Source organism: Melanostigma gelatinosum (assembly GCF_949748355.1).
Source record: "Melanostigma gelatinosum genome assembly, chromosome: 6".
Lineage (NCBI taxonomy): Eukaryota > Metazoa > Chordata > Actinopteri > Perciformes > Zoarcidae > Melanostigma > Melanostigma gelatinosum.
Genome location: NC_136639.1, coordinates 3,105,213 through 3,128,083, shown reverse-complemented (window position 1 = coordinate 3,128,083; position 22,871 = coordinate 3,105,213). Strand labels below are relative to the sequence as shown.

Sequence of the window (22,871 nt, the reverse complement as noted above, 5' to 3'; positions counted from 1 at the left end):
TGGATCAGCATCTGAGGGTTCAATCAGATTCAACACCTAGCAGGGAAATGTTTGGATACCTCCGCCACCCTGTGTGTGTGTGTGTGTGTGTGTGTGTTGAATGGTCTTATTTGGAGTCTGTTCTGGCTTGTCATCAAAGGAGGGAAACCACAACCACATGGCTTTATCAAGGATGAGAACAATATCTGTGTGATCATTTTTCCCTCAGGAGGGGCAGTTTATGCAGGACTCCAGTTTGTACTTTTGTCATTCAGCCTGTTTATGTGAAGCATTTTGATTTGAATTCAGACAGACGGGGGGAGAGAGGGAGGCCTCGTTCAAAGAAGAAAGCCCTCGTTTTCGTGTAGGACATGGGCTTTGATGAATTACCTCCCATTTATTCTGTCTTTTGTAAAAACGCAATCATAAAAGGATTATGCAACTTTATGACCTGTCATGCCTTGATTAGCAGAGCAGAGCTTCAGCCGAAAAAAAGTGTTTTACATGTTTCTCTATGTTGATCCACCGACCACATTCAGACTCAGAGTACAACAGAGTCTCCCGAGTCGTGTGAACGCGTCCACCGGTGGGTCGGGTGAGGACTGAACTCACGTCGGCCGGCTCCTGCCGTAGAGAGTGTCGCTCTTTGCAGCCTCGGCAGCCTGTTCAGCTGCTTTCGTCTCCTCAAATTCCTTCCTGCTCAGGACGGTGCCGTTGTGGCCGCGCTCCACCAGCCTACGGGCCAACGCCGGGCTCTGTGGGAGACAAGAGGAGTCAGTGGAGGATATGGGGGGGGGGGGGGGGGGGGATACGGCCTGCAGTCAGGGATGGAGACTGTTGGATCTTTAAAATAATGTTGGCACGAGAGTGCTATTTTATTTTATGACTATTAAATGTCAGAAAGTAGGCAAAAGTGTCTACAACAATTTCCTTGAGCTCAAAGTGACGTCCTTTCTGCGCGTTCCGTCTGCCAAACAGCCCGGAAACCTTTCAGATGTTCACTTTACAGCGATCTGCAGCGTCTCCACACCTTTAGAAGCTGGAACCCGAGAACGTTTGCCACAAGTTTGCTCGACAGTTGATTAAAACAATTAGTTTTGTTCTGTTGATCCACTCACTGAATCACTGGCTGTTACAAAGAAGCATTCATATCCAGTTTTTAGAGACAACCTGGATCAATCTTTACGTTTCCATACAACTTAACTTATTACATTTCTAGGGACACGTGGTTTTTCACGGATTACGGTCGTAGTTTTTAACAACGTGAAACACGTTCAACAAAACAACAAAAAAGGCTTAAAAACGACTTTGCTTGGTTCGGTTTGCTAGGTTTTGGCAACCAAAGCAGTTGGTTCGACATGAACAGCGGTCTTCTGGGTGAGTGTTTTTACTTCCACGCGCTCATTTGAAATATTTATTCCGTCAAAAGCAAACTGTATGCACGAAAAGTAATTTGGAATGCAGTTTTGTTGTACGGGAATGTAACGGCCCGCCTCAGCTGACTCATTCTTGTCAGCTGGTAAGATTTAGGATCTCCTCACTATTCTGGCCTTTCGTTTAAAGTTGTTATTTCACTTCCCTCCCCAAAATATGGAAGTGATATAGTTTAGTTTTATGGGTTTAGTGTGATTTCATGCCCACGCACGGGTCCAGTTCTCTTCTAAGTGTGTGTGTGTGTGCGTGTGCGTGTGTGTGTGTGTGTGCGTCTACAGGGACTGTGAGCTACATTATATTCCAATCGCCGTTCACAGACCCGCCATCATTAAAGCCGAGCCATAAAGTCATCATCTAAAAACCAAATCTTGCTGTCAAATCCTGCGGCTTGTCAGATCAAAGCTTCGGCCACATGTCCTCCTACCCAAAATCCCCAGCGGCCGGGGCCTGCGTCCGCGCCCGAGAGGAAAAGTTATATTTTCCTTCACCTTTGATGTGGCTCACCAGAAATGAGTCTCAGACATTTGCCGGTCCCTAAAATTGGCCTGAAAAGAATTGTCTTCGTTTTCAGGGCTCATTGAATAAGTCTGTTTGAATGAGTTGCTTCTTGTCCAGAACCTGGACACTCACCAAACATTGTAAAACCTCTTTAAAGAGCTGTTCCGAGTTCATTATCACAGTCCTGAATAACAGCAAACGTACGTTTATAATCAGTTCATTCATCAGAACACAGGCCTTCATCAGCAGCAGGTGACCTGGGCTGAATGGAGCGTCACAACACGGGGTTGATTGAGTTTGTCGTGATTGACTGCAGCTGATGATCAGCTCAGATATGAGTCGTTCCCCTCCTCTGTGTGGACACAGGTGTTCAAACAAAGCGGCCCACTGCAGCAGCATGTCGTCAGCAAGCGCGCCATCTGCTGGACAAAAGCAGGATTGCCCAATATTCAAATTCAAGCCTCTTGTAGTTTTCTATTTGTGTACCTGTTGGAATCTGTTTCAGACCAAAAACCAGAAGAGAGCAACACCAGAGAATACAGATGTGATTCAAAACTCCTCTGTTGACATGAAGCTGTAACTTCTTTTTGGTGAAACAAAAAAACACTATTTCCATTTGATAGATTCATTACACTCAGGCCTTTGTCAATTACATCTTCCCTAAAGACAAAACATCACGTCTAACAACATGTTTGTTGTTTCTACTGCTTTGGAATTTGAGTTAACCTGTGTGTGACTGCCACCTAGCGTGCGACCACGAACACTACACCAACACAACTTCTCTCCATGGCAAAGCCTGCATTTAATGAGCCACAGCTGCTTTAACGCTGCAACAGTAAATGCGTGCTAACAACAACTGTCTAAAAACTATACAACGTATATATATATATATATAGTAATATATAGTTAAAATGCTTACTGTTGCCCACTTTAACTGCATTTACGTTTTGGTAAAGTTGCCACTAAATGCGTCATTTTGAGTAGAAAGAGAAACCATACGCCAGATTCCATGCAAAGTGCAGGAGAATGACACCTCCCAACACGTCCATTAAATCAATTTAACAATCATAAAGATACAACATTCAACATGCATATGCTTAGCTGAGGTAAAAGCAAATAAATGCAACAAGTCAACATGTCAGATCGTGTTTCTTGCTCCATAATCAACAGTTCCCGTGCAGCTTGTGCTGCGTTTTTGAAAGCAACATATCTGAACCAATGTCGTGTTGTTTTACCAGGTTGGGGGATTTGCTAGATGCCGAATTAAAGAAGGAGACGAGGTGATTTTGTAAAGTTGAAAGTTGTGATTTTTGTAACTTCTACTCTTACATAATCACAAAGATGACCTTGAACTGAGAGTTTAGTGAATGCTTCGTGGTGTAGAAGGCAGAACGGGGTGACACAGGGAAACATGGCTACAATCAATAGTTCTTCGTAATGTGACTCACTTTCAAGTAAAATAAATCCACTGGCGTGACTTTGGAGTCGAGATAATCTTCGTAGACCTTAAACGGTGTCACAGTCCTGTGGGCACGTGCGGCTGTGCTGTACTCCATCTTCGGGCTCGCTGTGTGTTGTCAAAGGCTGCTATAGCAACCACACGTCAGCTTGAGACGGCTCTTATTTCTGATGGCAGCGGCGAACATGATTGGTTGACGTGGGGCAGGAACGCCCACTAACGACTGACTTTTATTTTATTGTTTTTGCCCAGAAACTTCATTGCCCTGTTCATGTCAATCAAATCAGTGGCTACGAATTCGGGTTTAAATACGTTTTAACTCGTGCTGGGCAACGATTACAATTTTAATCGTGATTCATCGCATGATTCTTTTGCGATTAATCACATTGTTATGCGCAAAATTCAATAATGAATTCAAAAGTAGTGTATTGCACACTTTTATTTGAAGTACTGCTATATGAAGAAAAGTGCAATAACATTTGGTTTGCAAACACTTTGAACAAATCAGGTGCTTTTTAACAGCAGTATTCCGTTTACACAGCAGCAGTTCAAATACTCTGAGACCGGGACTGAGAGACAGATGACAAATAAGTAGAAAACAAAAGAATGCATACTTGATTGTTTTGTGTTCATTATCTGCAAATACCAGCTTCAAAAGGTGTAAATGATAAATTGTCTGAATTCCATTAAAGGGTACTTCACTATTTTTTCAACCTGGACCCTATTTTTTCAGTGTTTTTGTGTCGAACTGACTAATAAGAACATCAATTTCTGAAACTGGTCCAATATTTTTCTGCAAACTTTGCAGACAGCAGCCGCTAAACAGGCCGGATCAGCTTGAGATCAGGGATCAGCTTCAGTGTTTCACACAGAATGTGAATATCATTTTAGAAGTTTTAGACTATTGACATGAACACAGGTTCCCCAGTGAGGGAGAGGTCTGCTTATAGTTGAACAGAAATAACGGCGAACAGAAATAACAAAAACAAAATGATTTCCCAGAAACAAAAGCGAAATAAATAGAAAGTGATGGCCACAACATGAACATAGAGGCACGTTTTATATTTATATGTCGATTAAAATAAAACTCTGAAATGGAAATTGAATGGGGTAAAACGCTTATTGAAACCTGCTACTCTCTTAAGTTGGCAGCGGAAATCTTAAAGACAAATATCAGATATCAGAGATCAGGAGATTTAAAAAACAACAATACATAAAGAGGTCGAGTATATGTTGCATGATAATAAATTACAGAACTCGTGCACACGTCCAAACCTCACCATGTGATCGAGCGGTGAGGTAGTCGTTGATATTTAGGGGCCCTCATGCTTCGCTGCTTGTGTCATCGTCCCTTTTGTGCCCCCCCCCCCCCCCCCCCTGAGACATTTGTCACCGCATCACTCAGCGCCCGAGTGGCGGTGGGACAGTTTATATCTCTGCTAAGCCGGCACTTCCAGTTGGCTGTGGGATGAGGATACCGCCGTCGCATCATTATGTCCCGAAGACCTAAATATAAAGAAACAGCATCGTCCTCTGTGCACTTGCACTATTTCTGACCCACAATGCACTCGATCTGCAGGTCCGCTGACAGGGACACATTTACACGTCATGCTCTCTCCGGACTGGCCCACGGGCCCGGGACTCTACCTGTCTTCAGGGCACGTCCGGGTCCTGGATTCTTCACATCGTGGAGATGGCGAGGACTCCGGAGGTTGGATATTTAGGCTACACCTGTTTCCCGGCTTCAGAAGGCCTCTCTGAGTTCTGCAGAGGAGCGTGGATGTGAGAACGTAGTCATTTCAGTTCCAGTATCAATCTCTGGTTGTAAGATTTAGTCTCATTCAGCTTCTGTTGCCAAATTCTCCCCAGTGTTTTGTTGCCTCTATTTTTCTATATATATATTTTCCTCCATATATATATTTATAAATAAATATAGTTGCCAGTTTATTAGGGACGGCTAATACACCAATAAACCAAACCTTGAAGGACGTTTAATGAGGGTTGATGTCATTTATATCAACAAGGACAGACTAAATGTACTTATATCACAATCCAGAAGTGAGCATAGAGTTCAATCAGCACTTCTCTTCAACAGGTTCAACTGAAGCGGAGTGTGTTTGACGCACGCACACATTCAATTTGAGTTTCTTTCTTCCAAGTTACAGCCTGAAAGTATAAAATTCTATATCTGTTCTAAAATAAGCACCGATTGAATATGTTGACACTCCATATGTTTATATAGTGTGATTCTGTGTTATTACTGTTATATCTAATGCATAGCACATATATGGAGGGTTGAAATTAGGAATTGCTGCAACAAATTTAACAAAAACTAATTTAATTTATCTTTTCAAACATTAGCTTTGAGGTTTTAATCAATGTTTTATAATAAATAAATAAATAAATACACTTTAAAGCCCATTATTTTCATACATCATCAGTTGTTAGTTGGTTCACTTCTATTGTGTTGGATGGTGTGTTTGGCTAACCGCTAACCGCTAACAGCTAACCGCTAACAGCTAACGTAACTACCGGTATGCACACTGCTGAGTACATCTCCTAAACTCCTAAATCGGCTCTTGTTTTTAAGTTTGATTGAAGTGTGTTTTACGACGGCTTGCAGCTCATTTGTGTCGAGGCGACGGGTTAATTAACTAATCGTGGTTTACATTCATGCAACACAGCAGTGGTCGTCGCAGTCGCAGCTAGCGGAGATCTGCACACAATTTCCACAAATATTTGGAATATTTTGTACAGTCATCTCAGTGATGAGACAGAATTCATGTCAATGCAATTCAGCTGCATGTATTTGATTCAGAGAGTTAAATATAAACAGTGCTTTAAAGTTCAACGCTCATCGTTCAGCTCATTCCCATGACGTCGTGGCTGCACCAGCTAATGACTCTCTGTGGTCGCATTACTTTGTTACACATTCCACTGCTGCTTTTGAAGTACTTCTCCATAACAGCCGTGGTATACGGTTTTCTTGAAGGCTGGGTAGGCATGTTGCCCCCCCCCCCCCCCCTTCATGTCATGAAAGTCAACCCAACTTCATCACTCAGTAATGACCGCAGCGCAGCGCAGGGCTCGGGTTGAGAGTTGGCCCGTCGTGTTTCTGTCTCTCCGGAGCGACAGCAGAGGACTTCTTACTTATTTACAACCGGCAGCCGTCCACTTTCAGCTCACCACACACACACACACACACACACACACACACTGTAGAAGAAATGCATGGTGAAACTAGATGGAACTGATATGTATACATCATATCTGATTTAGTTGGACTCCTGTTTAGAAAGACAGAGGCGGTGATAAGAAGTACTGAGATCAAAGAGTATTTCTTCTGCTCGAATCAAGATGAAATAAAGTGAAAGGCTGCATAAGGACACATGTTAATCTTAGACTGGTGTGTGTGTTGCAAGCATGCATGGGGGGGGGGGGGTCAAGTGTGTAATCAGGCCGAGTAAAAGGTCCAAATGAAGACGTATGGTGGCCCAGGGGTCGGCCAGATGCAGAGGTGGATAATAGATGAGTGAAGATCAGTGCGGCTGTTTCCTGTGAGGAAAAGCAGAGCAGATCTATCTTCCATCCTCCGTCCCCACGGCCACCCAGGGACCACTCAAAGGAACAAGATCTGAGTCTGATGTGTAAATATCTTCAGAAGGGATTTTTCTGAGAGGAAAAAAAAACATGGATGAACCGTCACGGGTCGACCAGAAGAAAGAGAAGAGCGGTCTTTGTAAAGCGCTGACCTGCAGATCTGTTCAAAAAAGGTTTAGCAAAATAAAAAGCCACACAGAAGTTGTTGCAGGACTCCTGTTACATGTTGGCTCCAGTTTGTGAAAGTCTCAAAGTCAACCTTTAGGTGACGGGAATGTTCTGGAAACAAGTCGGCTCAGAGACGCTGCAGCTTTGTTCTCCTAATTTGTTTCCAGCTTGATGCTCCGCTGCAGCGTCAGCAGATTTAGATCTTAAATGTACTTTTATTGCAATCTCTGGAAGTGCTGAACAAAAGCACGCACGCATGTATATATTCTGAAATAGGTTTACTTAAGTATTTTAAAATGTAGAAAATCAATCCTGATGGAGACATCTTGAAGTTTATCAAATGAGAATCTAAAAGGCCAAAAATGAGACACTCTTCAGCCTCATCTATACTTCTGTAGAAAAGCTTCCTCAGAGCGTTGGAAATGTTTGCAGCGCTCACAGAGAACATGTGACTCGGGGCCATGCACCTGCAGACATGCCAGAAATGTTATTGGACATCAGAGCCGGGAGGCGGGACTCCTGCCTCACTAAGGATTTCAAAACAGTGAGTCAAAATAAAAAATAAAAAATGAATGCCATGCTACGTGCGATCTGTTGCCCTCCCTTGAGAGGCGCACGTACAGGCTTCTAATCCACTTCTGTTGTAACGCATCACTGAAAAACTGCAATCAAGATAAGCTTCATAGATACGAAGTTGGTCAAGATTTTTAAGTGTTTTTTTATGTTTATGTTTCAACCAGCGAAGCACGGTATGTGAAGAATGTGTTCAGCAGCGCGAATGTCACAAAGTCAAATTGCAGCAGAAGCACAGAAACGAGCGGCGGGCAACAAGCTGCAGCTCCATTCCTCTCTGCTGGATGAGCTCCAAGGTTAGGGTTGCGATCAGCTGCTCTCAGCTGCTCTCAGCTGCTCTCAGCAGGGAGCTGCAGACCTCCAATGAAGCCTCCGCAGGGAACATTTCATCAGCTGAAGTCCAGAAGCGGGTCGATTGCTGCTGCTGCTGCTGTCGCTTGGCTGTGTGAGTGATGCACTGCTTCCTGCTTGTGACTGATTCTCGCTTAGATTTATCATTGTAATGATTCTGAAAGCAAGAGACTCAGAGCAGCTGAAAGCAATCACTCATTTACTTGTCAGAGTTGAAAGCAGTAATTGGCAACAGGTAATCAATCAGCGAGGGCAAAGACGGGGCAGTACATACAGGCAGTGAGTGGAGAGAGAGGGGGCTGGCATCTATAAAGCATGGGCAGATGATGAGGAAACGGACAACAGGTGTGCTGGTGAGAGACGCGATCAGGTGACTGGGATTGGGCAACTACGGGCAGGTGGATGCAGCCCAGTGTCACAGCGGTTGGTGAATTAGTTGAGGAACGCAATCCACTGGTTTTGTGTACATGGACATGAGTTGTCTGTTTTTTTTTTGTGACAAAAATAATGCCAATGGAAAGTCAATTAGGAGCCTTATTCATGGCGGACACGCGGGGGCAAGCCGTGTATAGTTGGCGCGGACGCAAAGGAAGGGTGTCAATTGCTGCTCTCTTCGCCCCTTTATTTACTGCTCCACATTTGGCCAAGGTACTTTTCTATTCAAAGGATTCCTTTTTTTAATAGCGTATGTAGGGGGGCCTCAAACATCTCATCGTGAGAAACTCCACTGTTGATCACTCTGCAGATTATAAAGTCAGGGTATATGTAAAAAAAAAAGTCATACCAAAGTACTGTCAAAAAATGTCATGAAAAGTCACAATATAGTAGTTTAGTATGTCAAAAAAGAGCCGTAAAAAAGAGGAAATTATATCATGAGCCATGACATCGTGATCTGGGGGTGATGGAGGGGGGGGGGGAGTTGGGGTGCTGGCTGGAAAATGTACAGATGGCAGGTCGTAATGGTGGTGTGCTGATAGCCTGTTTGCAGATCAGCCATCGTCTTCCCTCAGTCACACAAAGTATGTTCCACCATTACAGGGTGTAGAGGAGCCGGTCTGCAGCGGGCCATCTCCTGTTCTGTTTCTAAGGAGCTGGTCAATTAATCATGTGTCGGCTGTTTGAAAAGCGCTCCGGGCAGACTGTCAGCACCCATGTTGTTTGTGTGGACACTTGGACTGTGCATGCTGTCAACCGATTATTTAGGTTTCACTCTCTGCTTGTGATGAGTCACGTCTTTTAAATGGTCAGGAAATGGTAACAGCCACCCAGCTTTAGACTGGACAGAGAACTAAAACTAAGACTAAAACAAGTCCTTCTCACTTTTCAATCTGGTAAGAATTAAGAAGAGCACTCAGCGATCGAAATTTGCAAATATGGTTTTGATCATTTGGAACAAAAGAAAAACTAAATCAATGCAGTAAAACCAGAGATATGCTCAGTTTTACTTCCATTATTTATCTTTCTCTGAAAAACCCTGGCTACTACACTACGCATGATTCTGATTCTTAGCGTCTTTCTTCTTAAGCCCTCCCTAATTGGCTCTTATAGCTGCTCACATGCAGCTATAATTTGTTATAGCACAATTTTAGAAACTTAGTCTTTTGCTTTTGTAACAATGTTTGAGGTTTGTTTCCACAAGGAACATGCAGCACCACAAACCGTATGAACATTACTTCACATGATGTCTAAATGGCTGTTTCTTATTCTGAAATGTCACTAATACGGGAGGAGAAAGGTGGTCTTTTTAGGAACGTTTGCCAACATCACTAACGCTTCCTCTCTACTTTGACCTTTGATCCCTCTGCAGATCAGACCAGGCTGAGGAGGAACGCCCACCGAGCCACAGTTTGTCCAACTCTAAGCTAGGGCTCCGGGGGCTACAACACTTTATGTTTATCTTAATTATGCATTCCCAAAACCCTTATGATTATGACTAATTATGAATTCTTAATTATGAATTATTAAACACTTTTATTATATCTACTAACCACCCCGGTTTTTGCTCAAATTTCTTACAATTCCCCCCTAACCCACAGTTCACTGTGAGTTAGTTACTCAAATGTAGTTAGTTACTCAAATGTCCCTGGAGACCTCCCCCCTACTGTGCATGCAGTCCTGATATGGCGTCCCTGGTGAAGTTTACAAAACGCTGTTGGTTATAGTAAATGTAGTTGATCCAATCGACATTTTTATTAATCGTTACCCACCAGAATAATGCAGATTCAAAACCGGCAGCTATTTGATTTCTGGCTTTGAATTCATTCGGCACCCCCCTTGGCACTCCTATGCCATCTATGTACACTTGGTCATCAAAGGCTCCCTTCGGGCCACCGGCATCTCTTTTGGATCTTCTGTTAGCATGTGGGCGTGGAGAGATGAGTTCTCTATAAGTTGCGTCATTGACAGGCAAGATATAGAATGGTAATATAAGTTGCACCAACGCACATCTACCTGTCCAATCTTTAGGCAGGATTGGATAGATGATTCTTCCTCCACACAACCACCATAAATCAGCTCTGGGTGTTGTCTGTCGTAACACACTGTTATATAGATAGTCGCTAGCATTGTGACTGTTGCTACAATTTGCTTCAATAATACTGCCTACATTGGGCCCCATAGCTGTATCTGAGACTATACAATCAAATGGACCCTCTGAAACCTTGAACAGAGGTGGGGTATTATATTCTACAGGTGGGTAATCCCAGTGCAGCCCCTGACAAGTGTGATGGAGGGGCAAAGTGTCATCAGTAAACAGAGTTAAAATACAACTAAATTCAGGGCTTAGGGGTCTAAATCGTGAAGGAACTGGTGTTGCTAGGGGTCTAGGTCCTGAACACACAATACAATCTGTACTTCTCTGACTTGAAGCCGTATATTGTACCCACCGGAGCCATAAATTCCCATCTGCCATTCCAGTTTCCACCCCCGGTACCTCATTCTCTGCGTCAGTCGTATGTCGAACCTGGTCATCCATGATCTTTTTGGCAGGCTTAACAATAATCCTAATAAGCCCTTGTGGAGCAGGACTATCAGTAGTTGCCTTTCCCTGTACTACGTAAAGTCCTCCGTCAGTCAATTTTGGGTCTGTTAAGGTAAGTCTTAAAGGATTACATCTACCCACCCCCTTTCTACACATGTGATAAGAAGATGGGGCATTTAACATCTTTAGTCGGTCTTTAAGGCCTGGGTTGGGGTCTTTTCCTAAACCCTCGCCACCTGTGTTCAGCGTTGCCCATCCCCAGTCTTCACAATCACAGACATAATATGATAACAGCTTACCATACTTATTTGTGGCGGGCCCACACTGGTCAGTTATGATGCACAAGGTTTTGGTCATCCACCCGTAGGTGTGTTCATACTTGGGACAGGAAACTACTCCACAGAAGTCGAACTGGACCGTTGATGTTGTACCTTCTTTGAACGTAAGAGTGAGAGTTACATTTTCATAGGTGAGTGTCATCAGAGAAGCCTCTCTACGTGGTCTGAGATCGGTTTGATTAGTTACTGAGGCTAAATTTCGAATCTTGATGTAGTCATGCATGTGTTCTGGTTCCTGTCTGTGGTTAATTCCCCATACTAAGAGGGAAACTACTGAAATCAGGAAGAAAATAATTACAGACTTCCATAACCTACTGAACCTAGAGTCTCCCAATGGAAGGCCTCGCTTAAACTGTGGGGGAAACGTCATTGTCAGTACTGTCTAAACCCTCTTTTGAGGTGTCTTTAGCTTCAAATTTTGCCTGTCTGATGTTCAATCCTGTCTCTGCGAGTGTCTCACTCATTACCTTCGCTGCTGCACAGTGAGTGAGGTGGTGCCAAGTAGCTCCAGTTTTACCTTTTACCTTTACTGCATGTGAGGTTGCCAATACTACCTCCCATGGACCCGTCCACCTTGGTTCACTCCACTTGCGCTTGTGGACTTTTATCCACACCAGACTGCCTGGTGACACGACAGGAGGCGGCTTCCTTTCGTCAGCTGCTGCTTCTGCATTTGTCACCTGAGAAAACAAAACTCGGCTCATGTTAGTTAGCGCTCTTGTGTATTCCTCAATTTCTAGAGTTAGCAAGTCTAGGCTAGGACCATGACTGCTGGTCCGTGGTGGGCCAGACATAGGTCTTCCTGTGAGTAGCTCATGTGGTGTTAAGTGTGTGCTATTGTGTTCTGTATTTCTCATGGACATTAGTGCCAAAGGCAAGGCGTCTGGCCATTTGATAGATGTGGTGTGACAGATTTTAGCAATTTTCCTTTTTAAAGTTTGATTAGCTCTCTCCACTATTCCCTGAGATACTGGATGATAAACTGATCCAAACCTATGTTGGATTCCTAGACACTTTTCTACCGCTGCTAAGTGTACATTAGCAAAATGAGAGCCATTGTCTGAATGTATAACTCTCGGGAGACCATATCTCGAAACAAGTTCATTCCTGAGCCACTTTACCACTGTTGCACCATCTTCATTTCGGCAGGGTATTGCTTCAACCCATCGGGAAAACCGATCTACCATTACCAACATGTATCGCAACCCTCTCACTCTGTTGTCTGCACCCATGTCTGTATAATCAATACAAATTTCCTGGAAAGGAGCTTGTGGTACAGGATAGCTCCCCATTGGGCACTTATACACTGGTTTGTTATTATACCCATTACAAGTTGCACAGTTTGTTACAAAGTTTTCTACCATCTCTTTAGAATATGGATGCCACCAATGTTTCTCCAACGCTGCACATGTTCGCTTTTTCGACTCGTGAGATGGACCATGTGCTTCAATCATTAGTAAGTGTACCAGCTCGGCAGGAGCTACCATTCGTCCATCATGGGACCTCCACAATCCTTCCCTGCAGGTTGCTCCATGAGCTAACCACTGGGAATGCTCGTAAGCACCAGCTTTTTTCTGCAACAAAACAAGGTCACCTTCATACGGGGCTTGCTGTGGCTCGTTTACACTTATTACCAACATTTGTGTTTCATTACCAATGTACCCTCCAGCTCTCTTAGCTGTAAGGTCAGCTGCGTCGTTACCCCTTGCTTCTTGATCATCCTCCCTCGAGTGACCCCTGCACTTTATCACAGAAATTTGTGTTGGCAGCATTACAGCATCCAACAGATTCTTCAGCGCCTCATGGTGTTTGACTGGGGCTCCTGAACTCGTCAAAAACCCTCTTCTCAGCCATTGCGGTCCATCCAAGTGTACTGCACCATGAGCGTATGCCGAATCCGTGTAGATGTTTACTCTTCTGTCCTTGGCCAAAGTAAGGGCTCGAGTTAGCCCTATCACTTCTGCCAGTTGAGCTGAAGCAGGTTGAGGAATGATGGGTGCTTCTGCCTCCACCAATGTCCCATCAGGTAGTTGCTCCACTACCACGTATGAAGCCACATTACCTGTTGGTCCTCGATAACAACAGCCGTCACAAAAGAGTGTCATCTCTGCATCTGGATCTTTTTCTCCTTCCAAGTCTGATCTTAACTTGGTCACCTTTCCGGCCATTTCTGCACAGTCGTGGGTGCCTTCATCATTTGGCAATCCAGTTGCCATATTTACTCCCTGTGAGGTGACGGATAAGTGGGGCTGTGTCAATGTGTCTGATACCCTAGCTCCTCTTGTAGCTGTTAGAGTGAAGGCTTGAGTCTCTAGATAGGCGACTACACCATGCTGTGTGTGCATTTTCAATGGGTGGCACATAACTATATATGCTGTCTTTTGGACAGCCCTGACTATTGCTGCCAAATGTCTGGTGCAACCTACCTGTCCTAGCTCTATGGGGTCTAGTTTAGAACTATGGTAAGTCAAAACTGCTCTTCCCTCTCTCCTCATCTGATATAAGACTGCGTTTACTACCCCCTGCTTTTCCCCTACATCTAAATGGAAGTCAGATCCATAATCTGGGGCTGCTAATGCAGCTGCCTGAGTCAGACACTGCTTGGTCTTGATGAATGCTTCCTCTCCTTCAATTGTCCAGATCAATTCTGCCTTCAGATTTCGGTTACCCACTTTAGTCAGCATGTCGCGCAGAGGCTGAGTGAGGTTGACATAGTCTGGCACGTAGCTTCGGCTGTAACCAGTCAATCCCAGAAATCCGAGCATTTCTTGGACAATTTTGGGTTTGGGGTAGGTCAATGCCGCTGATTTCTGTTCAGGTGAAATCTTTTTCTTGTTTCCTGAGAGTACTCTTCCCAGGAATGTCACCTGTCTTCTCCCAATTTGAGTCTTCTGTTTTTTGATCTTGTAGCCACACTCTGCTACTCTCCTTAGCACAGCTCCAGTTGCTGCCAGGCAACTTTCTGCTGACGGAGCTGCCAACAGTAGATCATCAACATACTGTATTAGGGTCACTCCTTCTGGCAGTTTCAAATTCTTCAAATCGTCTTTCAATGCTGCATTGAATATGCCGGGGCTGTCTTTGAACCCTTGAGGCATTCGGTTGTAAGTATATCTTTGACCCTGAAATGTGAATGCAAACATCTCTTGACTAGCAGGATCAAGTGGCAGACAAAAGAATGCGTTTGCCAGATCCAGTACTGTCAAATACTGGTGTTGTGGGCTTATGTTCTGTAGTGCCACATATGGGTTGGGCACTGCAATTCCTTTCGTCTTTGTGGCTTGATTTACTTCTCTTAAATCATGTCCCATCCTCCAACCTTTTCCTCCAGCTTTGGGAACTGGCAATATGGGCGTGTTCCAATGAGATTCTGCTAATCTCAACACTCCTGCTTCAAGCAGGCCATGAATGGTGGCTGTTATCCCTTCCACAGCATCTTTGCTAAGACGATATTGTGGTTTCCACACCGATGGCTGTCCAGATTTCTTTTCTATGGTTACCAAATGGTGTGGAGTGCAGCCGACATCATAGTCGCCTTTTGCCCACAGATGTTCTGGCATTTCATTCAACAAGTCTTCTGCTGCTGGGTGGTCAGTCAACTCACGGCCGTCATGTCTTTCCAATTCCTGCCTCTCGATACTCCATTCTCCCTGCTGCAATGTGCTATTTTCCAGATTGTCTTGTCTGGACTGTGATGAAGTAGCGGTGAGGCAGTGGAACACCAGTCTGTTATTTCCTGGGCTCTCTTCATCATAGGTCCTAGTGAGCGGGCCTCCTGCCCTGCTGCTATGGCTAACGTGACATGGGGTTCACTCTCATGGTGTAGTTCATACCATTGTGCTTGAGTTTCAGTGAGTTCACAGTGTGCTGCAACTCCTTCTGCACCCACAAAGATGTCTGTGATCCTGATCATCTCTTGCACTCCTTCTCGTTCTTCCTCCCATGCGTCAGCATATTCTTCGTCAGGTGCCCTCAAGTAATTATAGGTGCAATGGAATGGGTCAATAGGGGAACCATATGCTCCCTGGCTGTTGATCCATGGCTTCCAGTCTTGGTATGTTTTTGTTTTTGTTGACAGAGATGTAAGCGACCGATGCCGTCCCGCATGCGTGTCTCGTCCCGCAAGGAATCCTGCCGCTGTCGTCCAAATTTGTGGAGGGAAAAACTCCTCACGATGAGAGTGTAGCAGGCCAGCACACGCGGACTGATAGCTTTTCAGTCACACGGCGCTAAAAACGTTACAGAAACTGGTTTACCGTCAGAAAGGATTTTAATCCTGCTGTTGCAATTACAGTTATGCAATGGTGTACATTAATCTCATGGAATATTACACTATTAACCCACTTTGGAAAAAACTCTCCCCAGTCCCAGGAGAACACGTCTTCCCCCGGACCCTAACTAACAGGAGAGAAAAACGCTTGGCTATATCCCGCCCTCATATTCGTTCGCGACTCCTCCCCTTCCGTCTATCTCAATTTATATTGGCTACCTACTCTCACACCTCAGTAAACGCCTGTCTTCACATCTCGCTCTCCCTGAGCAACTAACACATTCAAATCCTGTCAGTTATGACTTACTCCCTTCTATAATCCTACAACACTTTATGTTTATCTTAATTATGCATTCCCAAAACCCTTATGATTATGACTAATTATGAATTCTTAATTATGAATTATTAAACACTTTTATTATATCTACTAACCACCCCGGTTTTTGCTCAAATTTCTTACACTCATAGTCAGGTGGATTATTCCATTTCATCCTCCTCTACATCAGGCAATGGCAGGGTACCACGAGGGGCAGAGTACTCGGCCAAGTTAGGGAGTCCGTACACCACGCAACAGCTCAGGGCGCTGCGGGACTTCTCCATGCTCCTGACATCAGACCACTCGCATGTTTCGGCATCAAAACACTCTACCTCACAGATGGTGGTGGAGCCGCCGTAGCCCCCCACAACAAAGAGACGGTCATCGATCACTGCGATGCCGAAGTTACTGCGGGAGTTCAGCATGGAGGGCACAGCGTGCCAGGTGTTGGTGTGGGGTCGTAAAGTGGGTCGTAAAGTACAAGCACAAATAACCAGTGAAAATCTAGGTTTTGGTCAGTTATAAGCAATAAAGTACGGCTGTTAACATAAACGTGTACTCTACTGTTTATTGACCTCACATTCCCGATATGCTGAGCTGTCAGCAGCCTTTAAAAGCAGCTTTTAAGAAGACTAAAGGTCGATTTTATCTTTTTTAACTGAACCAGGAAGTGTGAGTAATACATTTTTTGTCATAGGGCGAGTCTGACAACGTATTTATTAATAGTGACGCGCTAACAACAAATAGTATTTTATTGAATTACTCGAGTGTGGAAATGTTTAAATGTGGCAAGTCTTTAAAAGTCAAACGATAAGTGCACATTACAGTTTGGCTTCTTTGTATTTATCACATCAGTTGACAGCAGTGTAATAATGATGCTGAGTGACTGCCGAATAGCATTACTTCCACTGCTGGATATACAATTTATTGAAGTGATACACACAAGTCATATACAGTACGTATTGTTGAACACGGTGGAGGTTTTGCAAAATCGTGATGTCTCTACCGGCAAAGCCGTGGTTAAATCAGGCATATGACTCTGAGGCTCTTATAAGATTGCACCGGTTAGACAGACAGGCTTCTGTTGTCCAAAACCCCCTGTTGCACTGACGTGTACGGTTGGGCACACACATACACACACACACACACCCCCAGGCGTGCTTCTCGGTTCATGAGAAGGGCAAGGGGAAGCCCGAAGTTCAAGCAGAGGGCGAAGACTGAGGCGCCACCATGTCGGCCGGAAAGAAAGAGGCCCTTGAACAGGTGCCGGACAGGAGGGCGTTAAGGTCATTAGTTAGGCCCCGGGGTACATATAAATAAACATACCCTTGACAGTAAGGTCACTGAAAATGCTGACGGGTACTTATATCAAAGCATACCCAGGTTTATGGTCACGTGGGAGAAAGGGGGAATTTATGTGTCATCAATCAAGTTATGTGTGAAGTGCTAGGGGCCCCCAGCCCCAGAAGAGTATAAATAGTGACAGTTTTAAACCAAGAGGGGTTCGGAGGAGCTGTGCGGAGTGGTGCGGAGTCGTGTGAGCGGTCGTGTGAGGAGTCTCGAACCCCGTGCGGGCTTCTGCCTGCACGGAGGTAAACTTTAACTTTTTGCAGATCTCCGGACTTTGAGAGTCAGAGTTTTTAAGAATACTTAGAAGATTTTTTGAAGTCGAGTCAGGGGAGAAGCTCACTCTGTCCATTCCTGCGCTGGGTGAATCATTAACTTTTTCCTCCATAGACTACACAGCCAGCCAGTCTGCTGACTGAGTCAGGGCTTTTAAAGATCCTTTGTCTGTAAACTGCTCTGAAGAGGAGTGGTGAGGAGCTGTGCGGAGTGGTGCGGAGTCGTGTGAGCAGTCTCGAACCCCGTGCGGGCTTCTGCCTGCACGGAGGTAAACTTTAACTTTTTGCAGATCTCCGGACTTTGAGAGTCAGAGTTTTTAAGAATACTTAGAAGATTTTTTGAAGTCGAGTCAGGGGAGAAGCTCACTCTGTCCATTCCTGCGCTGGGTGAATCATTAACTTTTTCCTCCATAGACTACACAGCCAGCCAGTCTGCTGACTGAGTCAGGGCTTTTAAAGATCATTTGTCTGTAAACTGCTCTGAAGAGATTATACTTTGATTAACGATTTTTTTCTCTGTATTTTGGACCAAGAGATTACACTTTGATTTCAATGCAAATAAATAATTAACGAATTAGTTTCTTCGACCAAATCCTTTTCTTCATATTTTCTTGAGAAGCCAGCCCAGAGAGGGGTTACGCCTCAGCAGATCCCCTTCAGCCCCTGAGGTAAGTTGTGTTTGATCCAGCTCGGCACACTACTGATTGCATTCTTTACATGCACAAACATACTGATACTTATTCGAATTAGTTTCGCTCTAGTTTAAGAGAGGACACCAGGAGAGACCCACTTGCGTTTGAAAGAGCTTTATATCTGTTTGGGCTCTCAAGCAGGATCTTATCAATTATCAAAGGATTAAGAAAAATCTAAACAAAATTAAATAAAAGAGACAAGTAAATACTGGACTCTTATAAAACCAAATGATAGTCGGAGCGACCGACTACACTGTCCATGTAAGTTACTGCGGATCGATTCAGATAAGACAGTAAGCCAGCCTTCGACCGGGCTGGTGGTCGGCAATTAAAGAATATTCGGTACAATATTAGAGCCCGGTAAAGGTCAATCTTAGAGTAGAGCAGTGCGCGAGGCAAAACAGGGAGAAGAATTCGGGAACCCTTTTTCCCCAATATCTCCCGCAAGGTCAGGTGTGAAAATCATATAGGGAACGGATTAAAACGTATCCCCTCCTTCTAGCCAACTCTTACGGCAACAGGAGAACACACAGGGAGAGGCCAGCTCCGCCGGGCACGGGTCACGTGGAGTCTGGGTCCCTCTGGTGTATCACAAGCGTTGATACACCGCCAGCAGAAACTTCTGTCATTCTGTGCATCAATGATTGACACGGAGCACCCTCTGCTCAAACTTTTGTGGGTTTCACACGAAAGGCCTCCTATTTGCTTATTACTAATTATTTCCAGATGAATTGAAAACATTTACATCAGGAATCTAGTTTTAATAACCCAAATAGAAATAATAATAATAAAAAAAAGAATTCATTAATTCATTTTTCAAATTTTTTTTATTATCGAATTAAAAATCGTGAGGGGTCACCCCCCAGATTCACGTAACAGTATACACAAGAGTGAGACTCATCACAAGGTAATGTAAAACAAACACAAAACAGGTTGTACAATATCACATAAAACAAACTGCATCATGTGCTGCATGAAAATACACAAAATTGAGTATATGTTTTTGAAGACTCGTTACACTATTAACCCACTTTGGAAAAAACTCTCCCCAGTCCCAGGAGAACACGTCTTCCCCCGGACCCTAACTAACAGGAGAGAAAAACGCTTGGCTATATCCCGCCCTCATATTCGTTCGCGACAGGTGGATTATTCCATTTCATCCTCCTCTACATCGGGCAATGGCAGGGTACCACGAGGGGCAGAGTACTCGGCCAAGTTAGGGAGTCCGTACACCACGCAACAGCTCAGGGTGATGCGGGACTTCTCCATGCTCCTGACATCAGACCACTCGCATGTTTCGGCATCAAAACACTCTACCTCACAGATGGTGGTGGAGCCGTCATAGCCCCCCACAACAAATAGACGGTCATCGATCACTTCGATGCCGAAGTTACTGCGGGAGTTCAGCATGGAGGGCACAGCGTGCCAGGTGTTGGTGTGGGGGTCGTAGGCCTCGGCAGTGTCCAGACGGCTGGTTCCATTGAAACCGCCAACTGCAAAGACAAGGTCTGCAAAGACAATGACCCCAAGTCCACTGCGCCTGTTGCTCATGGGGGCAATCAGTGTCCACTGGTTAGTCTCTGGGTCGTAACATTCCGCCGTTGACAGGTATCCACTCTCATTGTAGCCACCGCAAATGTATACCTTCCCATTGATGGTTGTGCAGTTGGCGTCACTCCTCCGCTCATGCATTGGAGCAATTACATTCCACTGGTTGATTCTGGGCTGATAGCGCTCAGCACTTCTGAGTCGTTCATGTCCATCATGACCTCCCATGGCATATATGCACCCGTCCATCACAGTTGTGCTGACATAGCAGCGGCTCGAATGCATTTGTGTCACCTCCTGCCAGGTGTGCGTGCCCAGGTCAAACCGGTGCACAGACCTGAACTGCTCAGCACTGTTGAAGCCACCGACACAGTAAACTGATCCATCGAGGAAAACTGCGCCATGGTAGGCCTGGGGAGTGTTCTCCTCATTGTTTGGTACATTGACCCAGCGATCAGCACGGATATCGTACGCCTCGATGATATTTGTGGATCTGCGAGCGCTCCAGCCTCCAACAGCCAACAGGATGGCAGGGGGCAGTCGTGGGCGGGAGTCAGAGAAGATATTTGTGTGGAGGTCAAGCAGGGCCCTGGTGAGAATCGGTCGACACTCTTCACTTCCCCGCACCAGTTCGTTGTTGCTCACGCTCTCTGCGATGTATTCCACACTAGTAACAGCCAGTCTGACGTTGGACAAAAGCAGAGAGATGTATTCTCTGCGTTCCTCAATTGCACAGGCAATCCAGCGAAGGATGGCCCTGAACACCACCTTCTCGTGCTTGACATTGAGTTGGTCATTCTCAATGATTTTAACCAGTTCCTGCACGGAGAGCAGCAGGAACTCTTCTGACGTTAAAGCAATCTCCTCAAAGTGATTCATCATGTAAAGGAAGGCCTTGTGGTTCAGTTTGGGGTAGACGTCCATCAACCTCCAAATGTTGATGCAGTTATCCGGGGCCAGGTGCTCCTCCAGGAAGTGGCAGATGGGTTGAATCATGCCCTCTACATTGAACTGGTCTGCTGCCACAAAAAGCTCTTGTACATTTCCTTGTGTCAGCGGAACAAATTCAGTGTAGGCAAACTCAATGATGAGCTTCATGATGTCAGGCGACACATTGGGAATGTAAAAGACCCGACTGTCGGGCGTTGACCAGCGGGTGAAGAGAGCTATGAAGTATGGGCTGCAGTTGCAGAGGATGATCTTGTGCACAGGAAATTCAAAGTTGTCCACTCTGATCACCGCGTCACAAAGCTGTTGTTCCAAACGGAGCTCATTATACACCGACATCTTTGCTTGCAGTATGAGGACTTGTGCAGGTTTCTCTCCTAACTTTCAACAACTGTCTCTAGTTATAAGTGACCCTTCTGCCACACAGTACATGACAGGATTCTAGAATTCTCTGATGTCACTATTGTGACATCAGAGAATTCTAGAATCCTGTCATGTACTGTCACTATTGTGACATCAGAGAATGATGTCACTATTGTGACATCAGAGAATGATGTCACTATTGTGACATCAGAGAATTCTAGAATCCTGTCATGTACTGTCACTATTGTGACATCAGAGAATGATGAGCAGCCACCATTCCAATGACAAGTTCTGGAAAAAAAAGAATTCTATGATGACAGCTTTTTGAATCAAATTTTACTGTAGTGGGTAAGGGAATCCCCTAAACACAAGCCAGGTGTGGCAATGTTTGGTATAGCTGCTAATTTACAGACATACAATGTTGCTCTGAAACACTAAAGAAACCTAAAACACATGCATAAAATGAATGTTATGAGTTTGCCAGAAGCTGTCCGCGTGCGGCACCCGGGTGGCGTGAAATTTTTTTTTTATTTACTTTGGAAAAAAAAAATTTTTTTAGTTACTTTGGAAAAAAAAATATTTTTTTAGTTACTTTGGAAAAAAAATATTTTTTTAGTTACTTTGGAAAAAAAAATATTTTTTTAGTTACTTTGGAAAAAAAGTTACTTTTTTAGTTACGGCGTGTGAAAGATTTTCTCCGGTGTTTGTCAGTCAGTCGGAGCCTGGAAAGAGCATCGACAGCCCGCATTTTCCGGATCTATTCGCTGGGTGGACACTACGTTGAACGGTAAGTCATTAAGATGAATAACAATGAATTAAAATGTCATGACAATTAGTCTGGGCTGTCTGACATTCACTTGAAAGCTTCAAAGATAAAGTTAGTTGTGTTTTTTTTGTGTTATATTGTGTCGAAGTCGGACTTCTGTATGAGTTCGTTACCTTACAACGTAACGTAATCTGGAGCCGTTAACGGTTCATATCGGTTAATTCATGTCCGACTTTGATGCGTTTTTGTGACCAAAAGTATCACAAGTTAACACGAACGTGCATTCAAATAAAATGAGTTGGCGTTTACTACGTATGTCAGTGAATATAGAGGCTGAGCAGCGGCCGGTTGAGGTTATGGTGAACGTAAGATATACTCTGTTACTTTACGGACACGTAACAAAAGAACAACAAGCTGTGACCGGACCCGGTGGTTCATGTCAATCACGTTAACGTTAAATAAACACGCACGTCTCCGTTGTATCACGTCACGTATCGTCATTAATGCATGTAGTTCATAGTTATGTACATTAACTGCTCCACGTGTGTTTGACAGCATTAGTTACTAACGTTAGTTACTTGGCAGATTCAGGATATCAGACAAAATATACTCAACTAATAAATGATGTGTTATTACAGATTAAACTACCAGCAGTATATAAAGTCATTAAAGTGATGAACACATGCTTTTTTGTACTTTTACTTAAGTCAGACTTTGAGTAAGTAAGATTTGAATGCAGGACTTTCACTTAAAGAGTATTTACACCATGTGGTGGTATTAATACCTATTTTTTTACTGAAGTACAAGATGTGTAGACTTTCTCCATCACTGTTAAAATAATGTTTATGTACAAGAAGTGCAAGAAGATATTAATTTAATGACGTTCTAATTCTCGTCTGTTTGCATCTCAGTGATGGATGAAGATGAAGAGCTGGAGAGAGGGATGCTGAGTATCTCCTTCAAAGC

At 44.3% G+C, this 22,871-nt stretch overlaps 2 protein-coding genes across 2 annotated transcripts in view; both read right to left on the bottom strand.

Annotated features, from left to right (window-relative positions):
• cfap299 (cilia and flagella associated protein 299) overlaps positions 1–3,467 on the bottom strand; it is a gene marked incomplete at its 5' end in the record, with an annotated part of 75,978 nt that extends 72,511 nt beyond the window's left edge. Inside the window, 2 exons of the mRNA XM_079270724.1 lie at positions 592–734; positions 3,360–3,467. Of these exons, the coding sequence (XP_079126850.1) occupies positions 592–734; positions 3,360–3,467 (251 nt within the window). The remainder of the gene's footprint in view (positions 1–591; positions 735–3,359) is intronic.
• Positions 3,468–19,426: 15,959 nt separating this feature from the next.
• On the bottom strand, positions 19,427–21,115 carry LOC306778984 (kelch-like protein 10; the record flags this gene model as incomplete). The annotated part of the gene is made up of 1 exon (XM_079270723.1): positions 19,427–21,115. One exon carries the CDS (start codon positions 21,113–21,115, stop codon positions 19,427–19,429), a length of 1,689 nt encoding a protein of 562 aa, XP_079126849.1.
• Positions 21,116–22,871: the final 1,756 nt, after the last annotated feature.